The 22,065-nt window shown below is 46.5% G+C and overlaps 1 protein-coding gene across 3 annotated transcripts; it reads right to left on the bottom strand.

Moving 5' to 3' along the window:
- Window positions 1-3,416: 3,416 nt before the first annotated feature.
- LOC146354728 (uncharacterized) lies at window positions 3,417-21,248 on the bottom strand. Of its 3 annotated transcripts, none has more exons than XM_084832455.1 (8): window positions 20,953-21,248; window positions 20,767-20,817; window positions 19,816-19,954; window positions 15,106-15,189; window positions 13,507-13,554; window positions 10,392-10,476; window positions 4,994-5,116; window positions 3,417-3,561 (listed from the first exon to the last, which is right to left on the bottom strand). In XM_084832455.1, exons 3-7 carry the CDS (start codon window positions 19,906-19,908, stop codon window positions 5,043-5,045), a joined length of 384 nt encoding a protein of 127 aa, XP_084688581.1. In that variant the 5' UTR covers window positions 19,909-19,954; window positions 20,767-20,817; window positions 20,953-21,248; the 3' UTR covers window positions 3,417-3,561; window positions 4,994-5,042. The 3 variants fall into 3 exon arrangements, with proteins under 3 accessions (XP_084688581.1, XP_084688582.1, XP_084688580.1); XM_084832456.1 differs by having other exon boundaries at window positions 3,418-3,561; window positions 5,012-5,116; XM_084832454.1 differs by lacking the exon at window positions 4,994-5,116 and having other exon boundaries at window positions 3,418-3,561.
- Between the last annotated feature and the right edge of the window lie 817 nt (window positions 21,249-22,065).

The following is a 22,065-nucleotide window of genomic DNA, read 5'->3' as shown; positions in this document are numbered from 1 at the left end:
GGGATGGCCTTGTTTTGCTTCCAAGCAGAGAGACACTCAACCAACTCAGTTTGCTATAAGAGGTAATGACTACTAGAGAGTATGAGTGCCTGCCTGATATTGCTGCCTGATATCTAAGTAGTGGGACAACTAGAAAAGATGCTAACTTGAGCTGATTTTGTGATATTTTGAAAGTATGCTACGACTCCGATCCTGTGGTTTGCTGTTCCTTGTGCTTAAGATGGGGTCGCTAACTTTTGCACCACTACAATGCCATGAAACATGAGGTTAAGTCAAAGCTAAAAGTACATAGTTCAGCATATATAAAATGTATCGCATATGCTCTGAAGCAGTGTTTCCCAAGCATTTGATCCCCAGGACACAGTTGTTTTTTGGATTAAAATTGCTTTTCTGGATTAGAAGTCGTACACCCAAAAGGCTATATTGGTCAAAATTAAATGTGTGATTAGATGTGGATTGCACCAGCCAATTTGCTCAGAGCTGTAATGAATCACAGGGAGATTGTTTGGACTGGGGATACCTTAAGTCAGCCTTCCCGAACCTGGGGCCCTCCAGAAGTTTTGGACTTCAACTCCCATCAGCCCCAGCCAGCGTGGCCATTGGTCAGGAATGCTGGGAGGTGAAGTCCAAAACATCTAGAGGGTCCCTGGTTCAGGAAGGCTGATTACTTGGTCAGTGGAATAAGCTAGGGACGATCACATCATCCAGGTCAGACTGAGGTCAAGGTCCGGAGAAGCAAAGTTCGGAGAAGCCAGAGGTAGATGTGTTGTCAGGATAGCAGTGGAGGCTGGTGGCTCCAATGTCAGTGGGGCGGTAAATCCACTCCGGGTTTCAGTCAGAACCAGCCAGAACTCTAAAGGAGGCTATTCAAGACTGAGGGACCACATTATGTATGACCAGCCAGCTCCACACTGATTATATCACCTGCTCCGTCTGGGCTGATAAATTGCAGTACCCCTCTCTGGCCATGATATGGGTGGTGCTGTTGCACAGCAAATATCAGGGCAAATAATAAATATAGCTCCCTTGGGCTGAGAGCTACTCTGGTGCTACCGGGAATAAAGCCCCAGGGCCCCTTGGTTCAAGTCTTCAACGGTGATTAAAAAAAATTTAAAGATTCTTTGCTCTCATGATTCAGGGTGTAAACTGATCATACCTTTGAGGAAAATTCTTCCTTACGATATGATGTACTATTCCAAAGCTATGTCTGTTCAGGGGAAGGTTGTTATGATTTCCAGAAATTGTCTAGATTTCCCATGCAAGCAGTAATAAGCGCACTGGGCGAGCATGGCAATTTCTATGCTCTTAGCCATTTGTGTTGAAAATGTTAACACCAATCTTTGACTGGACCAAAGAAATGAGAAGAACCTGAACACAAGGACAGCTCCTGGGTTACTCTTCCAGTACTCCGTTGAAAAGATTATAAATGTATGTCCTGCTTCTCTCCATCTGCAGGCATGGACGACGTAAGTGTGGCTTTGCACAGACAATCCTTTATCTGGAATAAAGGGTGCAACTCCCACCATATGGCTACTGTGGCATTAAAACCCTGATCCAGCAGCAGTAACTTGCTAACTGTCCCAAAGTAAATGGAAGATGGTAGAGATGATGGTGAAATTCTCCTGAGCTAGACTCAGAGAAGACATTTGGAGGCTTGTAAAAACCTGTCTTGAAGGAGAGGCAAGCTTAGCAAGCCCCTGAATTCATGTCGAACTTGGATTAAAACTCCTGATGGCATAGTTCTTTGTGCCCACTATCAGGAACCTATGTCAGCATGCTGGCTCTCTGAACATGTATTTTGTGCTGTACATTTCACTGACATCACCCCAGCACCTTGGCTCCATTTTGGTCCAGAAGCAGCAGCGTGGAAAGCTGCCTAGAACATCACCAGGAGTGCTCCCAGACAGAGGGCTCCTAGCACAAATAATCAGAAGCCACCATGTAGCTATTTTGTCTTCTCCTCCTGGATCTAAAGCTGAGGAATCTGAGGACAGTTTGTGCCCACAGCATTTTTGTAACTATTTGCAACCAGCCAGGAAGCGAAGCCCTCCTTTATTCTGAACCCAGGTAATTATAACCACTTATGCTCTGTTTCTCCTCCTTTCCTCCCGCATCTATCCATTTCCACCCCTACAGCCCACTATTATCGCCAGCGCCTGGGCTTCCTGTGGTCACATAGCCTCCCAATCCCCTGCCTCGCCATTTCCACTCCGTATTCAGCAATTGGCAATTTCCCCAATCTTTGCCTTTTTCTATCTTTATCTAAGTACTATTAGAACTAGTACTCTGGCCTATGGGCTAGGGGGTTGGTATACTAACCAAGCCATTTTTCTTTTTTGTAACTTGTGTGTGTGTGTGTGTGTGTGATTGTTAGGAACAAAATCTTTAAAAATAAAGTTTACACTTTTGGACTTTAGCAAGAGTTTGAGCTAATTTCCCCATTTAAGCAGCCGCTATTCCACACTGTGTTGGAGCATGTGCATACATCTTCTGAGTTCAGTCCAGGATCTGCCTTCCATGAGGGGAAGGGACCTTCTGTGGGCAGAAGGGCTCGGCTCACAGAAGGACCCTCGGCCTGATTTTGGGGGATCCCCTCCCCCCAACCACCACAGTTCACCCCATTTGGCAGGCTCTCCTGACACGCTGTGTGGCATTTCCAGAGGGTAGGAGGGGCTGTCTTGAGAAGGAGGGGACAGGGAAGTCCACTTCTGCCACCACAGTTGTTCCAGCTTAAATCTGGATCTAAGCCACTGTGTTCACACCACATGTCTGGTAACAGTCCCCTTAGTCCCATATTCATGGATACACGAGTATACATGCAAGTTCACATGTGTGTGAATGAAGACACACGGCAACATGCCCCAGTGCCATTCATGTTTCTGGGAACTTAGTTTGGCATTTCCAGGGAACAGCTTGAAATGCTAGGAAAACTTGGCAAAGCAGAGACCACAGCAGGACACAAAAAATTCATGTGTCTACCTGGGCAATAACAATTCTACAAGAGAGCCTCGAGCCTCTGAGATGTTAGTCTACCTTGTCGCCAGGCTGCAAGTCTAAGCACACTTACAAGGATGAAAGCCCCATTGTACTAAGTGGGACCTCTGAGTAAACTTGCTGATCCTAATGCTGTTTGTCCTTCAGACTTGCCTCATTTATTAAAGTCAACATCCTGGCTTTCTGGGAGACTGAGCATTCCCAAAGGCACAAGGCACAAAGCTGTAAAGGCTTTAAAAGAAAGTGGTGCAAGCTTAATTTCATATAAATCCTGATGAGATCTAAGAATCCTCTTCAGTTAAAGCCTACTGTCTCAAAAGCGAATGTCTGAACTTTATGAGAGATGGTTATTGGACTGGGCACAAAGTGACATCAACACACATGCACACAGAAAGCAAGAACAGGGGCTCACTCTGCATGGTTGTGGCACAATGGGGATTTAATACATGTTTGCTTCAGTTGCACATCAACAAGACGACTGCTGCTGAATTTCAGACGGGGAGGGACTCAAAGATCTCCTGAATTCTGTATTTCTGTTGACCCTGTGACATCCTTTCCCAATGGTGCCTAAAGAGAACATGAGATGAAGAATGAATTACAGCACTTGTTTTCAAACTTTCTACCCTTGGGGAACCCTTCCCACACTGAGTCGTCTGCTGAAGAGGAGCTTCTGTGCACGGCAGAAGATTCTGGCACATGTTCCCAGGGGCCAGAGTGGCACCCTCCTTGGCATGTCTCCGCAGGCAGGCAAAAACTTTTTTGTTCCGGCAGGCCTTTGAGGATAGGCAGTCTGGACCTGTGAGAATATGACGGACTGGCACTATTGTTTATATCGTTGTTGTCTTTTAAAAACTCTGATATTTTATACAATTTTAATATTATTGATGATTGAATTATATTTTTTAACTTTTGTATATTTCTGTTTATATGTTTTAACTGTACAAGTTTTTAATATTGTAAAGCTGCCTGGAGTCCCAGTAGTGGGAAAAAAGGAGCATAATAATAATAATAATAATAATAATAATAATAATAGGGAGTGCACAGTCACAGCCGTGGAGCACTGCCAAGGAGGACCCCAGGCAGACAGAGTGTGGAATCCCAGAACACTGCATCGCCACTCACCAGGGGTAGATTGTTAAGCTATCTGTGACCTCACTGTGGACAATCTGAGAAGCTTCTGGGGGAGCCCCAGGGTTTCTCAGCTCACAGTGTGGAAGCTATGGTGCTAGAGCACTGCAGTCGTACAGCTGACCTCCATATAAGAAGGCTTGTGCTAGACAGAGGATCTAGAGAACAGGGAGGGCAGTTCCCTAACAGTGATGCAAAGGGTTTTTATGCATCCCAGAAATACCAGATTATTTCCAACATGACAGGTTCCATTTGGCAGAATGTTCCCCACAGTGCACCCTATGGCAAGAGCTGTAAGATGGGGAAGGCCTCATATGTGTGTCCAATAGCCCCAGTACTACATGCAAACACGTCTAACAGCCTCGGCGCTATTTTTAAAAAAGAGAAAAGCCGCTTCAGGGAGGGAATTTTAAGTGGAGAAATGGTAGAGGAAGAGGTGCTTAACTGGTTCTGTAACGACAATTCCTCTGCTTCAAATGCTCCCCGCCCCCTGGGCAGGATTCACAACGTGAATAAAATGTATAGGGAGGGACTAACCTATGTGAGAGATAATAAGGAGTGGAGAAATGACCAGGAAAAGGGCTACAGTCCTCTCCCTCCATTGCTGCCCACTCCTAACACATCCCTCCAGCGACTTTTCTTTTCCAAACACCAGGGATCTGCTGCAAGCGCACTGTGTTGTTAGTCCCTCAGACAGAAGGAGCTTGAGCTGCTCCTGGAGCGTCTCAGTAGAGCTGATTTGCAACTAGATTCAGAGGCCCCACGGAAAGTACTTGCGGGAGCACTTCTTTGAACAAAAACTCATGTGCTGACAGCATCCTACAGAGAACTGAACCAACAGGTAGTTACAAGTACCACTAGCCATACATACCTAGTTGTACATACAGACCTGGGGCTTCCCCCTTGCTCTCACTCTATGCTTATGCAGGAAGAGAGCTGAATGGTAGAGGAGAAAGGGACATCACAGGCCTCAACCCTGAGACTGGAGGACAGCCTGCAGAGGAAGAATCACAGGGGAACCTGCATGAGAGTGAGCAAGAGGCTAAAGGTCAGTCAAACAGAGGCGATGAAACCCAGGCCTACAAGAAGAAGAAGAGAAGAGTGGTAGTAGTGGGAGACTCCTTGCTGCGTGGGATCGAGACCCAAGTATGTCGCGAAGACCCGTGGACTCGCCAGGTATGTTGTCTCCCGGGAGGACAGATTAGAGACGTGACTGAAAGGTTGCCTGCACTCATAAAGCCCACTGACAGGTATCCCTTTCTTCTCATCCATGTGGGAACAAATGATACCGCCAAGTGGAGCTACGAAGAGATCACGTCAGACTTTGAAGCTTTGGGAAGGAAACTCAAGAACTTTGGGGCCCAGATAGTTTTCTCATCCATCCTTCCAGTAGTTAGAAGAGGGATAGAAAGGGAACGAAAAATACTCTGGGTGAATGACTGGCTACGAAGGTGGTGCCGACGAGAGAGATTTGGATTCTGGGACCACGGGCTATACTTCCTGGAAGATTGGCTGTTGGCTAGGGATGGGTTGCACCTCACAAAGGCTGGGAAGAATGTGTTTGGCCACAGCATGAAGAACTTCATCAGGAGGGCTTTAAACTGAATCCTACGGGGAAGGGAGATGTAATGTTGGGGGTAACAATGGACATAGGCGCATGCACTGCAATGGAGAGAACAGCTCTGATAGTGCCCAATAATAGTCTTCAGACACAGGTAGGAAGAAAGCCAGACTATGAAGCACATGGTCTTCGATGTCTATATACTAATGCCCAGAGTATGGGAAACAAACAGAACGAACTTGAACTCTTAATACAGGAGGGAAATTATGACTTGATAGGTATAACTGAGACTTGGTGGGATGACTCTCATGACTGGAATACAGCAGTTGAAGGATATAACTTGTTCAAAAAGAACAGGAGGAACAGAAAGGGAGGCGGGGTTGCACTGTATGTGAAAAATACATATCTCTGCACAGAAATACAGGAGGAGGAGCTTGGTAGCCCCATCGAGAGCATCTGGGTTGAAATAAATGGAGCAAAGAATAAAAGGAACCTGGTGGTCGGAGTCTACTACCGGCCACCCAATCAAGGAGAAGACAAGGATGAAACTTTTGAAAAGCAAATAGCCAATGTTTTAAGGAAGCATGATGTAGTAGTAATGGGGGACTTCAATTTCCCCGATATTTGTTGGGAGACAAATTCTGCAAAACATGGCCCCTCCAGGAAATTCCTGACTTGTGTGGCGGATAACTTCCTCCTACAGAAAGTAGAGGAAGGAACTAGAGGATCGGCTATCCTTGACTTGATCCTAACCAACAGAGATGACTTAGTGGATAAAGTAGCAGTTACAGGAACTCTGGGGGAAAGCGACCATGTTGTACTTGAGTTCTTGGTTCTAAGGGAAGCAAAAGCCGAGTGTACTCAAACGCGTACCCTGGATTTTAGGAAAGCTGATTTTAATAAACTCAGAACAATGATCAGTAAGGTCCCATGGCAAGCAATGCTAGCGAGAAAAGGAGTCCAAGATGGGTGGGAACTTTTAAAAAAGGAAATTCTCAAGGCACAATCACAAACAATTCCAACAAGAAGAAAAGGTGGAAGACAACAGAAGAAGCCAATGTGGCTTCACAAAAAGCTTAGGGATGACCTGAAAACAAAAAAGGACACATATAGGAAGTGGAAAGAAGGCCAAGTAGCAAAGGAAGAGTACAGGCAGGTAGCACAGAATTGCAGGGATGGCGTCAGGAAGGCTAAAGCGGAGAACGAGGTGAGGTTAGCGAGGGATGCTAAAAACAACAAAAAGGCTTTCTTCAGCTACGTGCATAGTAAAAGGCAGAGGAAAGAAATGGTTGTTCAGCTATTAAATAAGGATGGCAAAATGATAACAGAGGACAAAGAAAAGGCAGAGGTGCTCAATTCCTACTTTGGCTCAGTCTTCTCCCAAAAGGGGGTCTATGACCCCCCTGGCAAAGGCGAAGTACAGGCTGAAGGGGCAGGATTGCAGCTTGAGATCGACAGGCATATGGTCAAGGAACACCTCATTACTTTGAATGAGTTCAAATCTCCAGGGCCAGATGAACTGCATCCTAGAGTCATAAAGGAACTGGCAGAAGAACTCTCAGAACCGCTGTCTATTCTCTTTGAGAAATCATGGAGGACCGGGGAAGTGCCAGATGACTGGAGGAGGGCTAACGTTGTCCCTATCTTCAAAAAGGGTAAAAAGGAGGAACCTGGGAACTACAGACCAGTCAGTCTGACATCAATCCCTGGGAAAATTCTGGAGCAGATCATAAAGCAATCCATCTGGAAGCACCTTGACAACAATGCCGTGATTACTCGAAGCCAACATGGATTTGTCAAAAACAAGTCCTGCCAGACAAATCTGATCTCATTTTTTGATCAAGTCACCTCCCTTGTAGACTGTGGGAATGCTGTAGACATCATATACCTCGACTTCAGCAAAGCTTTCGACAAAGTGCCCCATGATATCCTGATGAGCAAACTAGCTCGAAGTGGGCTAGATGAAACAACAATCCAGTGGATCCACAGTTGGCTACAGAATCGGACTCAAAGAGTGCTTATCAATGGGACCTTCTCAAGCTGGGGAGAGGTAACGAGTGGGGTACCGCAGGGCTCAGTCCTGGGCCCAGTGCTCTTCAATATTTTTATTAATGACTTGGAGGAGGAGGTGCAGGGAATGCTGATCAAATTTGCAGATGACACAAAATTGGGAGGGATAGCTAATACTTTGGAAGACAGAAACAAAATTCAAAGTGATCTGGATAGACTGGAGTGCTGGGCAGAAAACAACAGAATGGCATTTAATAGGGACAAATGCCAAGTTCTGCACCTAGGAAAAAGAAACCAAATGCACAGTTACAAGATGGGGGATACGTGGCTCAACCACACTACGAGCGAGAAGGATCTTGGAATTGTCGTCGATCACAAGCTGAATATGAGCCAACAATGTGATGTGGCTGCAAAAAAGGCAAATGCTATTTTGGGCTGCATTCATAGAAGCATCGCTTCCAAATCCCGGGAAGTACTAGTTCCCCTCTACTCAGCACTGGTTAGGCCTCATCTGGAGTACTGTGTCCAGTTCTGGGCACCACACTTTAAGAAGGATGCAGACAAGCTGGAGAGGGTTCAAAGGAGGGCAACAAAGATGATCAGGGGACTGGAAACAAAGCCCTATGAAGAGAGACTGAAAGAACTGGGCATGTTTAGCCTTGAGAAGAGAAGACTGAGGGGAGATATGATAGCACTCTTCAAGTACTTGAAAGGTTGTCACAGAGAAGAAGGCCAGGATCTCTTCTTGATCATCCCAGAGTGCAGGACACGGAATAATGGGCTCAAGTTACAGGAAGCCAGATTCCGACTGAACATCAGGAAAAACTTCCTGAGTGTCAGAGCAATACGGCAATGGAACCAATTACCTGGGGAGGTGGTGGGCTCTCCCACACTGGAGGCCTTCAAGACGAGGCTGGACAGCCATTTGTCAGGGATGCTCTGACTTGGATTCCTGCATTGAGCAGGGGGTTGGACTCGATGGCCTTGTAGGCCCCTTCCAACCCTACTATTCTATGATTCTATGATTCTATGAACCCTGCCCGATCGGGCTGGTTCCATCCCATTCACCTCAGCAGGGAACTGTGGGCAGGATTGCTTCTAGGGCTGATGGTATCACCCGGCATCTTCAGGGAGCTTCTATGGGCCTGCCACCCTCGGAAGCTCTGCATTTGCTTGCGCTTGGCCCTCCTGCCTGCCCATTTCCCCTGGCCTTGATCAGGTGGCAAAGGCAGGCATTCATGGCTCTGCCATGTTCGTGCCCCCACAAGGCTGTTGTAGGAACATAGAAATGGTGGGCAATCAGGAGCTCGCTGCGGATCACAGCAGTGGTGTTGCTGCCTGCCTCGCCTCCGCAGCCAGCAAAACTGCACAAGCAAGCGAGCCCATGTGGATCTCGGGAAGGGTACCTATGGGATGACACTTTGCTGGGAGCCCCCTCACACATGGAGCTGCCCTTGACTTGCTGGCTAAAATGGAACGTGTTCTGTAGGATCTGCTACATCCTCAAATAGTCCCGGCTGTTTCGTCCCATATTTCCGAGCATTATGTTCCCGCACGTAGCAACCGTCACTTAGCACCTCCACCGATGTAAATCTCTGCCTTCCCACAGAGAAGAGCACATACTAATATTTCTTTCTGAAATTCTAGGTAGGCATGACATACCACGCCGACCCATTCGAGTCCTCACATCACTGCTTTCTCCTTTCACATTTAAATCTATCTTATTAGATGGCGCAGGCTGGGGGCTGCGTGTGTGTGCCTGTGAATGTGGCCCTTCTAAGCCGAGGAGGGAAGCACGACACGCTGTTGCCATTCTTTTAAGTGGTATTAAGGAACTACATAAGATACAGATGCGACAGAGAACTGGGCAGGAAGTGAGGCTATCACAAAGGAGTCTGTGGCTGTGCTGATGTCACCGTGTTTCTTAGAGGCGAGAAATGATGCCACAGCAGGAGGCGGGGAGGAAATGGATTTGAACAAATGAGGTTAAACACCCCGGAATTTATCAAGAGGCATCGACACTGGCTTTCTTAGAAATCAAGGTGGTGCTTGGCTGCTTGATGCTCAACAGTTGACTCTGTACATAACGTGATTAAATAACCAAATAGCAAGCAGTGTGAAAATACACAGCAAGTGATGCCTCCTCAGTCTCCCCCTTTTAAATTTCAAACCTTTCAAAAGCAAATGCTTGACATGCAGCTTCCTGCAATGAGGTATGGTGCCTCCACCCCAATTTCTCGTTAGGGCCTTCTTCACATTACTTTCAAAAACTTCCCACCGGGGGTGTAGGGGTGGGGGGTCTCACAGGGATGAAGACCGGGGACTTTTTTAAGAGCCAGGTCTCAGCCAGGTCCCTCCCACCCCCAGCCTACCGCTGTGGGCCAGGCTCTTGCAGCAGTCCCCTCCCCTCCCCTTCCCTGCCGCTGAGTGAAGGTGAAGCTTCCATAGACTATCATATTTCGAAAACCTAAAGTGTTTGTGTTTGAGTCAGTGAAAATGATTTTGACACCCCTGCATTTTTTCTCAGACGTCCAATTGAAATACCCCTGCCTTGCTCTCAGCTGCACTGTTTTTGGATCCCAGTTGAAGGCTGTATGTCTCACAAGGTTGTGTAATCTTAGAAGGGGGCGTGGCTGTGACGGTCACGGAGGGACCCTGCGCTTCTGGATTTGCCACTACACTACTGCTGCCCACAAACCTTTTGTGGCGGGGGATGTACTAGAACTTGGGTCGCTTCTCCCTTGAACACTGGCTTTCTGAGATTCTTCCTCCTGGACAGCAAGCTACAAGAGAAACAGAAACAGCTGCTAATATAAAACATAAAAAATGTCCAAGCAACAAAATACAACCAGCTTTCAGTAAATGTTTCTTAAAGAATACTCTGCTAGGTGACATACAGAAGTGACACCCTCACCCCACTTCTCAAGTTGTTTCACACATGACCTTTTTGGTCATGGTTATTATTGCTTGGGTACTTTTAGTTTAATTTATTACATTTCTATACCATCCAATAGCCAAAGCTCTCTGGGTGGTTTATTTATTTATTTATTGCATTTATACCCCGCCTTTCTTCCTCTCGCAAGGAACCCAAGGCGGCTTACATTATCCTCCTCCTCTCCGTTTTATCCTCACAACAACAACCCTGTGAGGTGGGTTGGCCTGAGAGTCTGTGACTGGCCCAAAGTCACCCAGTGAGCTTCCATGGCCGAGTGGGGAGTAGAACCCGGATCTCCCAGCTCCTAGTCCAACACTCTTGCCACTACACCACACTGGCTCTCTCACACTGGTTGAAAAAGCAAGACTTGAAATCATAAAATACAATAGTTTAAAAATAGTAAAAACACACACTAAAAAGTTTGAAATGTAATAAAACTAGAGTAAAAACAAACAAAGCAAAAGCCAGCAGCAGTACAAGGATCTTAAAACACACTAACACGTTTTAACCCCCCCCCCCATGAAAGACCAAAAAGCCTGGGAAAATAAAAGGATGTTCACCCAAAAGACCACAGCATAGGTGCCTGGTGAGCCTCTCTGGGGAGAGCATTTCACAAATGCAGTGCCACCACTGAAAAGGCCCTTTCCTTAGTGGTCACTAGGTAGTGCCTGTGTGCTCAGCAGTATTTTGGCAAGTAGCAAGAAACAGAAGGCCCGTGTGGTTTGGTGATGATTGTCATGCAGCCTTCCCAAATGTGGTGCCCTCCAGACGTTTTAGACTACAAGTGCCATCAGCCCCAGCCCAATTGAATAGACATAGAAAATGTGGCTTTGAGCGCCGCCTTGGACTGGCTTTGGGGGTTCTGTTGGATGTGTGAATTCCCTGAGTTTCCTGACACTCTGCAACAGTATCATAATGTAATCAGAATCTGATCCTTGATCTTGTCCATGTTTTCCTGCCTGTTCTCCATTATATGAGATCAGCAATGCTTTAAGCTAAAATAGGCAGGCATTCCTTTCATTTTTTGGCCCCACCCCCTTTGCCCTCAGGCTGAAAGAGGTTCCACACCCCGCTCCACTATTTTCATTGTGGCCTCAGGAAACACGAAAAAGTGTGCCAAGGGCCAGTAGCGGTCCGACCGTGGGCCACAGCCTTGGAATCCCTGGGCTAGAGCTTAGACTTGGCTGTCACAAGCCTCTCCTTCTGCTTCAGGTCCCACGTTGTCTCCAGCCATGTATCAGAGACACCAAGCAGTTGCAAAGCGCTGCCGTGAGTCATGGCTGAGAGTCTTTCCCCCCTGCACCCCCGTGTTGCTGGCAGTTTAACCACAGGCCAGCCTGTGTCAGCAGGTGTCTCACAGCTCGCCACCGTGACAGTTCTGAAGGCTGCACGCAGGATCCTTCGCAAGCAAGCGAGCCACCTCCTCCTATCTGTATTTTTAGTATGGAGTCTTGTTTAACTTTTGCTTTGTTTTGTTAATGTGAGTTGCCTTGACCATTCTGGGAAGGCAGGGTATAAATATTTTAAAGAGAGAAACATCGAGCCATTTGGCGTTCTGGTTCTGGCTTATAAGGGATCTCCCTCTGCAGGTGATCAGAACCACCTAATCTATAAACAGTGGCTTTTAAATGCTAGAAATACAAAACAAAACAAAGGTGGCTAAAAAAAGGTGACAAGAGAACCCCTCTTCTGCCTTTGTACTCTAGGCAGAGCGCCTTTCACAAAATCCAAAGGGAAAGGACAAAAAGCTACTAGGGATCAAGGCCAGGAATGACACCAATTGATGGAAGGCTCTTTCTGTGCAGTCCTTTGCATGTGTACTTTGGAGTCAGTCTGGCTGTGTCCAGTGAAACTTACTGCCAGGTAAATGTGCTGAGGGTTGCAGCTGTGATATTTCTTGCTAAGGAGAGATGGCAAAAAATGGGATTTAACTATCATGTGTACCAAAGATAGGCAACTGGGTGCTCTCCAGATGTTTTGGACTACAACCCTCATCAGCCTCAGCCAGCATGATCAACAGTCAAGGATTATGAGAGCTGTAGTCCAAAATATCTGGAGGGAGCCCAGGTTGCCTGCCCCTGATGTAGACAGATGAAGGTTAAATCCAGTGGAGGCTGGTGGCTCCAATGTCAGTGGGGTGGTAGATCTGCTCCATGTTTCAGTCAGAACCAGCCAGAACTCTAGAGGAGCTGCCCAAGGTGCTTCACTTGGAGTGGATTCATTGCCTGGAGTGGACTTTCTGCCCCACTGGCATTGAAGCCACCAGCCTCCACTGGTTAAATCTGGGAGCAGCATCTTCCAGACTCTTGAAACAGGCCGGCTGCTGACCTGCTCACCAGCAGGTTAGTGGCTTGTCTCTAGCCTTCAGGAAGTTCATTCTCTTTGCTGGGTGATAATCAAGCTTGCTCCCCATGTGTCTTTTTGCACATGAGTCCATCTGGCAAATCTGGAAACCCTCATTGATGGCGAATGGCTTAAGATGTTCTGAAGAAGCTGCGGGAAGGAGCGTGCAGGGCCTTTCTGTCCCCAGGGTTTGCTGCTCTCTCCCCAGGTGTAGCTTGCTTTCCAAATGGTACCTCAGAATTGCTGTGAGAGTGGCTTTTGCAGTCCCTCCTCAGGCTTCTTTAGAACATTAGATGCTGCTTGAGAAAAACAACAACAATGACCTCCAGAACCAGAGGCAGTGAGCCTATGTACACCAGTTGCTGGGGAACATGGGCAGGAGAGTGCTCTTGCACTCGTGTCTTGCTTGTGGGTTCCTTGTCAGCAGCTGCTGGGCCACTGTGTGAACAGAATGCTGCACTAGATGGCCCCTTGGTCTGATCCAGCAGGGCTCTTCTTATGCTCTTAGGTTCAATTTTCATTCCACACAACTCACCCATTTTCGTGGTCTTCCCCTGGGCCTTTTTTCAGCTGAAGCTTGTACCTGTAATAAAGAAGACACCAAAAAATACCCCCCCCCTTAGGTAACATGTGGTCTTTGCAGCCAAGGCAAGACCATTAGCAGCTTTCTTGATCGGCAGTGCCAGAAAAGGAACCATGAGCAGCAACAAAAGTCAGCACATGAAGATTAAAAGGAAACATGAGCAACCACCAGTAAAGTACTGGCAATGGAGAGGATGGGGTTAAGGAAAGAAGTAGGAAGGAAAGCAGGGCTGAGTGGGCCCTGGCCAAGGTGTCCTCTGGTCCCGTCCCCCCCCCGGGACAGTGGACCTCAGCAGGCTTATCTGGTTGCAGTGGAAGCACTTCAAACAGTGCTGGGTGTTTGTGTCCAGCCCCCTTTTAATTTCACACACACAGGTCCAGTGGTGCCGCTAGACCTCTGCAGGCCCAGCGCCCCCCTTCCCAATGACCACCCAGAGAGTGGCAGGTGATGAGGGCTTCAGGGCAGCAGAAGCAAACTCCATTTTATTCCTGCAGTCACGATGGTACTATGACTCAAGTGAGTTTAAGGGTGCAATCCTATGCAAGTTGAAGCATGCTGAGAGTTGTAGGCCCCTTTTCTGTCTAAACATGCTTAGGATTGCACCTTACATTGTAAAACCGCACATGCACGGATAATTTTTTTTTAAAAAAATCAGGGTTAGCAAACAGTTTTGTTGCTGTTATAACAAAACAGAAATGCAGAAGCAGTTTTAAACCATATAATGGTGGTTGGTGGGGAGTGAAGAGAAATGTTAGTTATGTGCTTCACAACTGAAGTTATACACCTGGCCATCTGAAGCCGCCCCACCCCACAATAAGACCATTAAGTCTAGGGATTAAAATTACCCAGTTTCACCGCTGTACAAGTCTGAGGGGAACAGAAAAGATTATCCTTGCTTTCCAGCCCACCTCTCAACTCCCTTGTGGAGCAGATGAAGCCATCAGACTGAGTGCAAGAGAAGGAGGAGGCTGGCAGCAGAACTTATGGTCTTGGGCTCAGGAGAGGTAGGAATATGGAGGAAAGTCCATGGTGAGGACACATTAGGGATAGGGAGAATGAGGAGGAGCAGAGGAGGAGGAGGAGGATGACAACAATAACAACAACAACCGTTTTGAATTAGATTCAAAAAGGCAGTATTGTTCAAGCTAAAGATGATGCTCAGGATGACAAAGACGAGCATCGGACATTAGGCAAAAGGGTTAAAGCATAGTTATGATGAGAACAAGGCAATTAATGATAATAATGGAGAATTATGAAAATTCAACAGCTGGACAACAACAGCAGCCAGGTGGAAAGAATGATGGCTAGACAACAGGCGGGATATATTTAAGCAGAGGTGGGGGCTGATAATAGAGAGAGGACTGTAGCTTGCATGAATTATGTGAATTCATTTTTAAAGCTTTCACCAGACCTAGAAATGTATGGATGCCAAAGGCTTAAATTAAAGACGAATGCACGTCCCTCCCTCCCCACTTCTCCTTCAAAACTCCAGGAGGAGATGGGTTGTGTGCCAATCAGCTTGAGAACTGTTCCTGCTACTGGTTCTCTTACCATCTGTCCACTAGCAGTGCTCAGCTTTTTGCTTCCTTTTGGCCTTCCACGTGGTTTCTTTGGTGGCAATGGCCCAGCAGGCTCCTGTTTGGACACAGAAAAGGAATGTACTCACACTGTACAGAGCAGAGATGCTGGAGAGGTGGGATGTCTTACAGAATACACCGAAAGGGCAGCACTTTCAAACGAAGAGCAATCCCACAGGTGCAGGAGACAAGCTTATCAATACAAGGAATTACAAGCCCAATGTGTCTTGAGTAATAAATTATTTGCCAGCAGATAAAGAAAGGAATAGTTCACACATACTGCCATTTCTTAGATGACTAGCTGTGAGAGCTGCTACTCACTCCTACAATGGTAGCTGACTAATATGGTTTGTAAGATCAAGTTTTATCTTACAAACTACATGCTAGATTTTTAAAAAATAGCTTAAAAAAGAAAAAGAAAAAGGAATGCAAGGGTTTTCATTCAGTGGGAGAATGATGAGTGCCTCCAGTTAAGAAGCAAGACTTTCACATCTTTGTAAAAGGGAAGTGGGGATAAAGACAGCTAGCACAAAAACTGAAAGAAAAGAAAAGAAAATATCAGCAAAGGAACATGGAGTAGAGCTGAAAAGAATATTCACGAATATCAGAAATTTGGCCAATTTTCCAATTTCATTGTGCATTTATTTGAATGAGAAATATAGTTTGAATTTGCATTTGAATGTTACATTTTAAACTCATGATTCACCATTCAAATGCTTTATCTCTGGACCACTATGATTTTTGCAAGCTTTAAATGCAAAATCGTATAAGCAGCCAACTGCCAAATACTCAGGACTATTTTAGGTCAAGTGTAAAATATTAATATTAAAAACTGTTGAGTGTTAACCATCAGGTAGTGTCAACTATAGTGCTGAGTTTCCAGCTATTTCCTGAGAAACTCAAGGTTCTTTGGAAGGTTATCAAGGGTTCCTCAATGAGAAGAACAGCTTGCCCATCACTATTGGCCTTTCCTTGCTCTGGCCATATTCTAGGGCACACTCTCCATGGATAGTGCATGATACTGAGACCTAACATGTCTCCATGTGAAGAGAGTGTGAACCCTAGAAGCATGCCCACAGAGTCTTTTGTACCATGCAGGGGTTCCTTGGTAGACATTGCTGTAGAAAGGATTCCCTGAAAGTAAAAGGCTTTCAACCATGGCAATGTACGACAGCATCTGTTATCACTACTGATAACTGATATTAGATCATTGCACATTTCTCAAACACTGAAGACTAATAATGGTCAGATATCAAATCTTGACATTAAATATCATTGGGTGTCAAACACAGATATCAAATATTGGGGGAACATTTGAGTAACTAGGGAATAACAAGAGAGTATTTGACATCAATATCTGCAAAAGAGGATTTGGAGGAAAACTTTGCGGGAACAAATTCTTGTTAGTTATACAATGGCCATAGCAGTGCAGTGCAAATGTTATTGAACACAGGTAGATTTCAATGCTTTTTCTTAACAGAAGTATGCAAACAAAAGTGCATTTCCAGTGCATATAGTTTATCAAAGGAACACCTGTCACCCACCAGGTATAGTTGAATTATTTCATATTATTAACACATATAAAAAATGTTGCTTGTCTGCTCAGGGTCATTTTGAGAGTATAGTATTCTCCAGGTAGTAATCCATAATTTTGCCTCACAACACTGATGCTTCCCCTCCCCAAATTGCACCAGCCTTGGAAATGGCCAGCAAACTCAGGCATACTTGGCAATGCAAGAGGAGCCCTTCTGTATCAGACCAAAGATCCATCTAGTCCAGCATTCTGTTTCCACAGTGGCCAGCCAGATGCCCCAATGGGAAGCCCACAAGCAGGACGGGAATGCAATGGCAGCTTCCCAGTTGTGTTCCTGAGCAACTAGTATTGAGGGGCATACTGCTTCTGATACTGGAGGGGATATATAGCATCATGACTAGTAGCCATTGATATCCTCCACGAATATGTCTGATCTCCTTTTAAGGTCATCCCAAGTTGGTGGCCATCACTACATCTTGTGGTAGTGAATTCCATAGTTTGTGCATTGTGTGAAGAAGTCCTTCCTTTTATCTGCCCTGAGCTTCATTGGATGACCCTGGGATCTAGAATTATGAGAGAGGAAGAAAAACTCCCTATCCATGCATAATTTTATGCACTTCTATTATGTCCCCCGCTTACCCACCATTTTTAATAAACTAAGCAGTCCCAGTCATTGTAACCTTTCCTCATAAGGGAGTTGCTCCAGCCTCTTGATAATTTTGGTTGCCCTCTTCTGCACCTTTTCCAGTTCTACAATATCCTTTTTGAGGCGCAGTGACCAGAACTGTACATGGTGTTCCCGGTGTGGTTGTGCCATATTTGTATAAAGCATTACGATGTCGGCAGTTTTATCCCTGAGCCCTTTCCTAATGATCCCCAACTTGCCTTTTTCACAGCAGCCGCACACTGGATCAACATTCTCATTGAGCAGCCCATCACAAGCCCAAGACTCCTTCCCTGGTCACTCATTGCCAGCTCAGACCCCGTCAGCGTAACTGGAAGTTAGGATTCTGGGAAGCTCAGCTGCTGTGCAGTGACCACTGATAGGGCTTGTGGGTGTTGAGTGCCTGGCTGGGAGCTGCTGTGACCAGGTGCAACAAGCACCAATGGCTGTTGCACCTAAACTGCACAGCACAGTTGCTGGGTCTGATGTAAGGCTGCCAATGGTGGTGCTGGAGTGGGGTGGAGAGGACCTATCAGCACAATGGAATGAGGCTGTGGATGAAGTCACCAAGAGAATGTTTTGGTGAAATGGAGACACAGGTTTGTCTGTAGGTTTTTGACTGGTTGTGGTTCCAGGAATCCCTAAGTCTTACTAGAGTAAGACTTAGCCTAAAAACTCTACTCTGGATCTTTAGTGACAGATACTTATCCTATATTCTAAGAGTAAACTTGTTGTCTAATTATGGAAACTTATGTTGCCAAAACAACCTCATCCACACAGGGGGAAATATCAGCAGGGGAACTTCATGGTTTGCAGAAGTACAAAAATTCTTTAGCAGGGGGAAAAAAAACCTAAGAGGGGGAGACCCACAAATAGCCCAGCGAGAAGCAAGCATGCTCAGTGGGCACAGAATGTTGGCTGACTTTTTGGGGCAGGGGAAAACAGGAAACTGGGTGGCAATGTAGTGGAATATCCTGAAAAAGGGCATGACTGGCTGCCAGGCATCCTGAATAGGAGTATTCCACACTGCAACTCCCAGCATTCCTGACTATTGGCCATGCTGGATGGGGCTGATGGGAGCTGAAGTCCAAACCATCTGGAGGGCACCAGGTTGGAAAAGGCTGTGTTGCACTGCACAAGCTTATCTGCAGGTGAAGGTGAATTTCTACGTAGGAAAATGGCATGAGAAAATTTCCGCTATCAATAGAGATGCAGTCACACTGTTTGGGTGTGTGTGTAATTGTGTTTACATTTTACTGTAAGCCACCTTGCGGATTTCAGATGTATATGAATGTCCTGTACCAAAATTTGAGACAAGATCCGTTTCCTTCTTGCAAGAAAGCATGGATTGGAAACACCCTTCTCTCCGGACCCTTCGCCTGTCTCTCCAGCCTTCAGGCAATGTTGCAAGGTAAGGGAACCTCTCTGAATCATAAGGGGCCCAGGCTAACTAATGCACAGCATTTTGCAACCTGGCAAGGTTGTTTCAGCTGCCTCAACCATACGTAGTGGCATGTTAGTAGCTGATAGAAAAGAAAAGCGAATGCTGCTCCTCACTGGGGGTTTTAAAATATGCTTCTAGAGTCCCCTTGGCATCCCTGCTAGCTTTCCCACTTCAGCTGAAGCTAGAGTGATCAGCCCCTTACTTACTTCACATCAGGCAGGTTAGGTTTTGGTACGTCTTGGTGTATGTACATAGTGGTGCAGCGAGGTAATTTTAGACCCCGGACCTAAGGGTCCTGTGCCCCCCCTTAGATGGCCATGTGTATTACTTCCATGGTGAAGCACTTATCCCACATATCTCTTCACCCCCAGCCACCATTCCATGTGTACAACTGCTTCTACATTCCCAATAGGAACAAAAACAAAAGTGTTTGCAATCCTGATTTTTTTTTTTTTTTGGTAAACCGCTGAGCATGTGCATGTCTGCATTTTTGTTGTTGTTTATTTGGTCAGTCACTTCCAACTCTTGGTGACTTCACGGACCAGCCCACGCCAGAGCTTCCTGTCAGCCGTCGCCACCCCCAGCTCCCCCAAGGTCGAGCCCGTCACCTCCAGAATATCATCCATCCACCTTGCCCTTGGTCGGCCCCTCTTCCTTTTGCCTTCCACTTTCCCTAGCACTGCCATGACTGCAGGATTAAGATGGAGTTTGCTTCTGCTGCCCTGAGGTTCCCAGCACCTGCTGCTCTCTGGGTGGTCGTTTGGGGGGCCCCTGGGCTGCCGGGCCCCGGACATTGGCCCCAAGCTCCAGCTAGAGCTGCACCATGGCGTGTGCACCGCCCCCCGCAAACACACAGGCTCCTGAGCCCCCAAATTAGAGCAATCTGGAATTTCCCATGCAGTTTCAGGGTCACAGTCTTAGCCATTCAACTCCAGTCTCATTGTGGCCAAAGAATGGCCATCAGCAACCTTCTATTAATCTTAACATGGTGAAGAGACAAAGAAAGCACCAAGACTACTAAATGGGTTGGACATTCATTTACCTGCGGCTGCTTCCTTGGCCGCCCCCTCTTTCTTTTTGGCAGCTCAGCTGGAAGGGCTGATCCGGGTCCTGCTGGCTTTCCCACATTGCTCATAGCAGCGTGTCACCAATCTTCCCGTGGCTTGCCCCTCTGTGGCCTCCTAAAGGAACAGGAGCAAAAGAACTCACTTCTTCCCTGCCTGTTCTCGGCTGTTAGCAATAGGTGCCCTTCGCTGCAGACCTGTAAAGGCTGAAAGCAGGATGCAGTCACATCTGACTGAGCATAACCCTCCCTAAAGGTAATAAAATTCAATCACCGGGTGGCTCTCAATAGCCCCACCAGATGAACCCTAATACAAAATCTGGCCATGTTCTTCCACCTTTTCCTTTTCTCCTCAGCAAGTTTTGATAGACTTTATAGACTCTACAACAGGGTCCCCCTACCTGGTGCCTCCCACAGGTGTTGGACTACAACTCCCATTGGCCACGCTATCTAGGGATGATGGGTGCTGTAGTCCAACTACACCAGGTTGGTAAACAGTAACCCATAAGCAGGTTACATGAAATCCAAGGGGTTCAATGGAACGTCTCTTGTGTGGATCCCTTTGGAAGTCTGGTGCAAGAGCTTGTAGTAAACTGCTAAGGAGAGGGTCAGGGAGAACGCCCAAGCTCAGCAGGATTTCTGCGGAGGAACTTTCCCCAGGCTGGTTGCCAAGTATCCAGAAGAAACATGCTCCTCCCCACATTTAGGAGACCGCGTCCTAGAAGTGAAGGAGCTGAAGCATTTGAGGCAGGAAGAGCTGCTGGGCACGCTCACCGGCAGCTCCTGAACATTCTCCTTGTCCCTGTCTTGGCACCAAGAACCCATTCAGAATCCCAGCAGTCTCTGGGGAAAGGCCATTTCCCAGGTTTTACCCATGCACTATAAAGGCAGATGCGTAAGGCACCAAGGCAGCAGGAGGAGCACGCTTACCTGTCAAGAGCGTGGGAGCGCCTCTTGCTCTCCCCCAGCACACTCAGCCATCTAAAGCAAGGAGGGAGGGGGGTGAGAGAGAGAGAGAGAGAGAGAGAGAGAGATTCAATGAGTCACCCTCTTCCTGCCTTGGGGAGGGGGAAACCTCGTTCTGAAAGCCACACACGTTCATTTCAGGAGCCTTACCATTTGCTGTGCCTGTCCGTCTTTCGCTCCCAGTTAGTGATATGGAAAGCAGATTGAGCGCTGCCTTGCTCCAATCTTGTGATGGCTGTCTTGAGCTGTACTTTTAGAAGTACACTTTTTAACTCAGCTGGAATCTTGCAGTAAACTGACAGGGAGAAGAAAGAAAGAAAGAAAGAAAGAAAGAAAGAAAGAAAGACAGACAGACAGACAGACAGACAACCCAACCACCAACTCAACCAGAGGCAGAGAGTTACATTTTTTTGCTGCTCTGTTTACAACAAATAAATTCCGTTTCCTAAAAAGCCACATCATGATCTGAATAGAAAGGAGAGAGCTTTCTCTTTCTTCTTCTTCGCCTTCTCCACACATTAGCCCTGCATCCAACGGGGGAAGTGCTGATCCTAGGCACCGAGATCTCAGTTCGTTAAAGTTTCTTTCGCATTTGAAGAAATGAAACATCTGCTGGGCGTGAGATGAGGCACGGTGATTCTGGGTCCGTGTGCAAAACTTTTAGGGGCTTTTGCCTTAAGTCACAGTTGACAGTAACACACAGGACTGGAAACATGCCTATATTAGTGTGCAGCAGGTCTGCTAAGGACAGGTCTGCAAGGCAGATCCTCCTGCTTGGTGGTTGGAGTGAGCAACCAGAAGCACAAGAGATGCCCTTGGGAAAGGCAGGTGTATCTTCCTCCCCCAAGGAATCTAGGAAGCTGACATACACTACTGGTTCCTTTAGCTCAATCCAGTTGACTCTGACTGGCAGTGGCTCTCAAGCAGAGATCTTTCCCATCACCTGCGACCTGACAATTTTATTTATTTATTTATTTATTTATTTCTATACCGCCCAATAGCCGAAGCTCTCTGGGCGGTTCACAAAAATTAAAACCAAACAACACACAATAAAACAATTTAAAATATATAGAACATTAAAACCACAATATAACAATACAACCACAATAAAACCTAGCAGCAGTGCAAGAGTTTAAAATACAGATTTAAAACAGCAAAGATAAAAATTTAGAAAGCTAAAATGCTAAAATGCCTGGGAAAATTAAAAGGTCTTCACCTGGTGCCGAAAGGAATACAATGTAGGCGCCAGGCGAACCTCACTAG

This window comes from Heloderma suspectum, chromosome 2, assembly GCF_057233095.1.
Source record: "Heloderma suspectum isolate Gila_16-S chromosome 2, 16-S_ref, whole genome shotgun sequence".
Taxonomy (NCBI): domain Eukaryota; kingdom Metazoa; phylum Chordata; class Lepidosauria; order Squamata; family Helodermatidae; genus Heloderma; species Heloderma suspectum.
The sequence above is the reverse complement of the archived record's forward strand: the minus strand, read 5'-3'. Positions and strand labels throughout refer to the sequence as shown.

Excerpts from the sequence above, each read along its gene's own strand:
- LOC146354728 (XM_084832454.1), bottom strand. The coding sequence starts at position 19,908 with ATGAGCAATGTGGGAAAGCCAGCAGGACCCGGATCAGCCCTTCCAGCT. Across the intron at positions 10,477-13,506 it reads GGGGAAGACCACGAAAATGG|CTTGCTGTCCAGGAGGAAGA; the intron begins GTGAGTTGTGTG and ends TTTCTCTTGTAG. Across the intron at positions 3,562-10,391 it reads TACATCCCCCGCCACAAAAG|GCACCATTGGGAAAGGATGT; the intron begins GTTTGTGGGCAG and ends TGTTCTCTTTAG.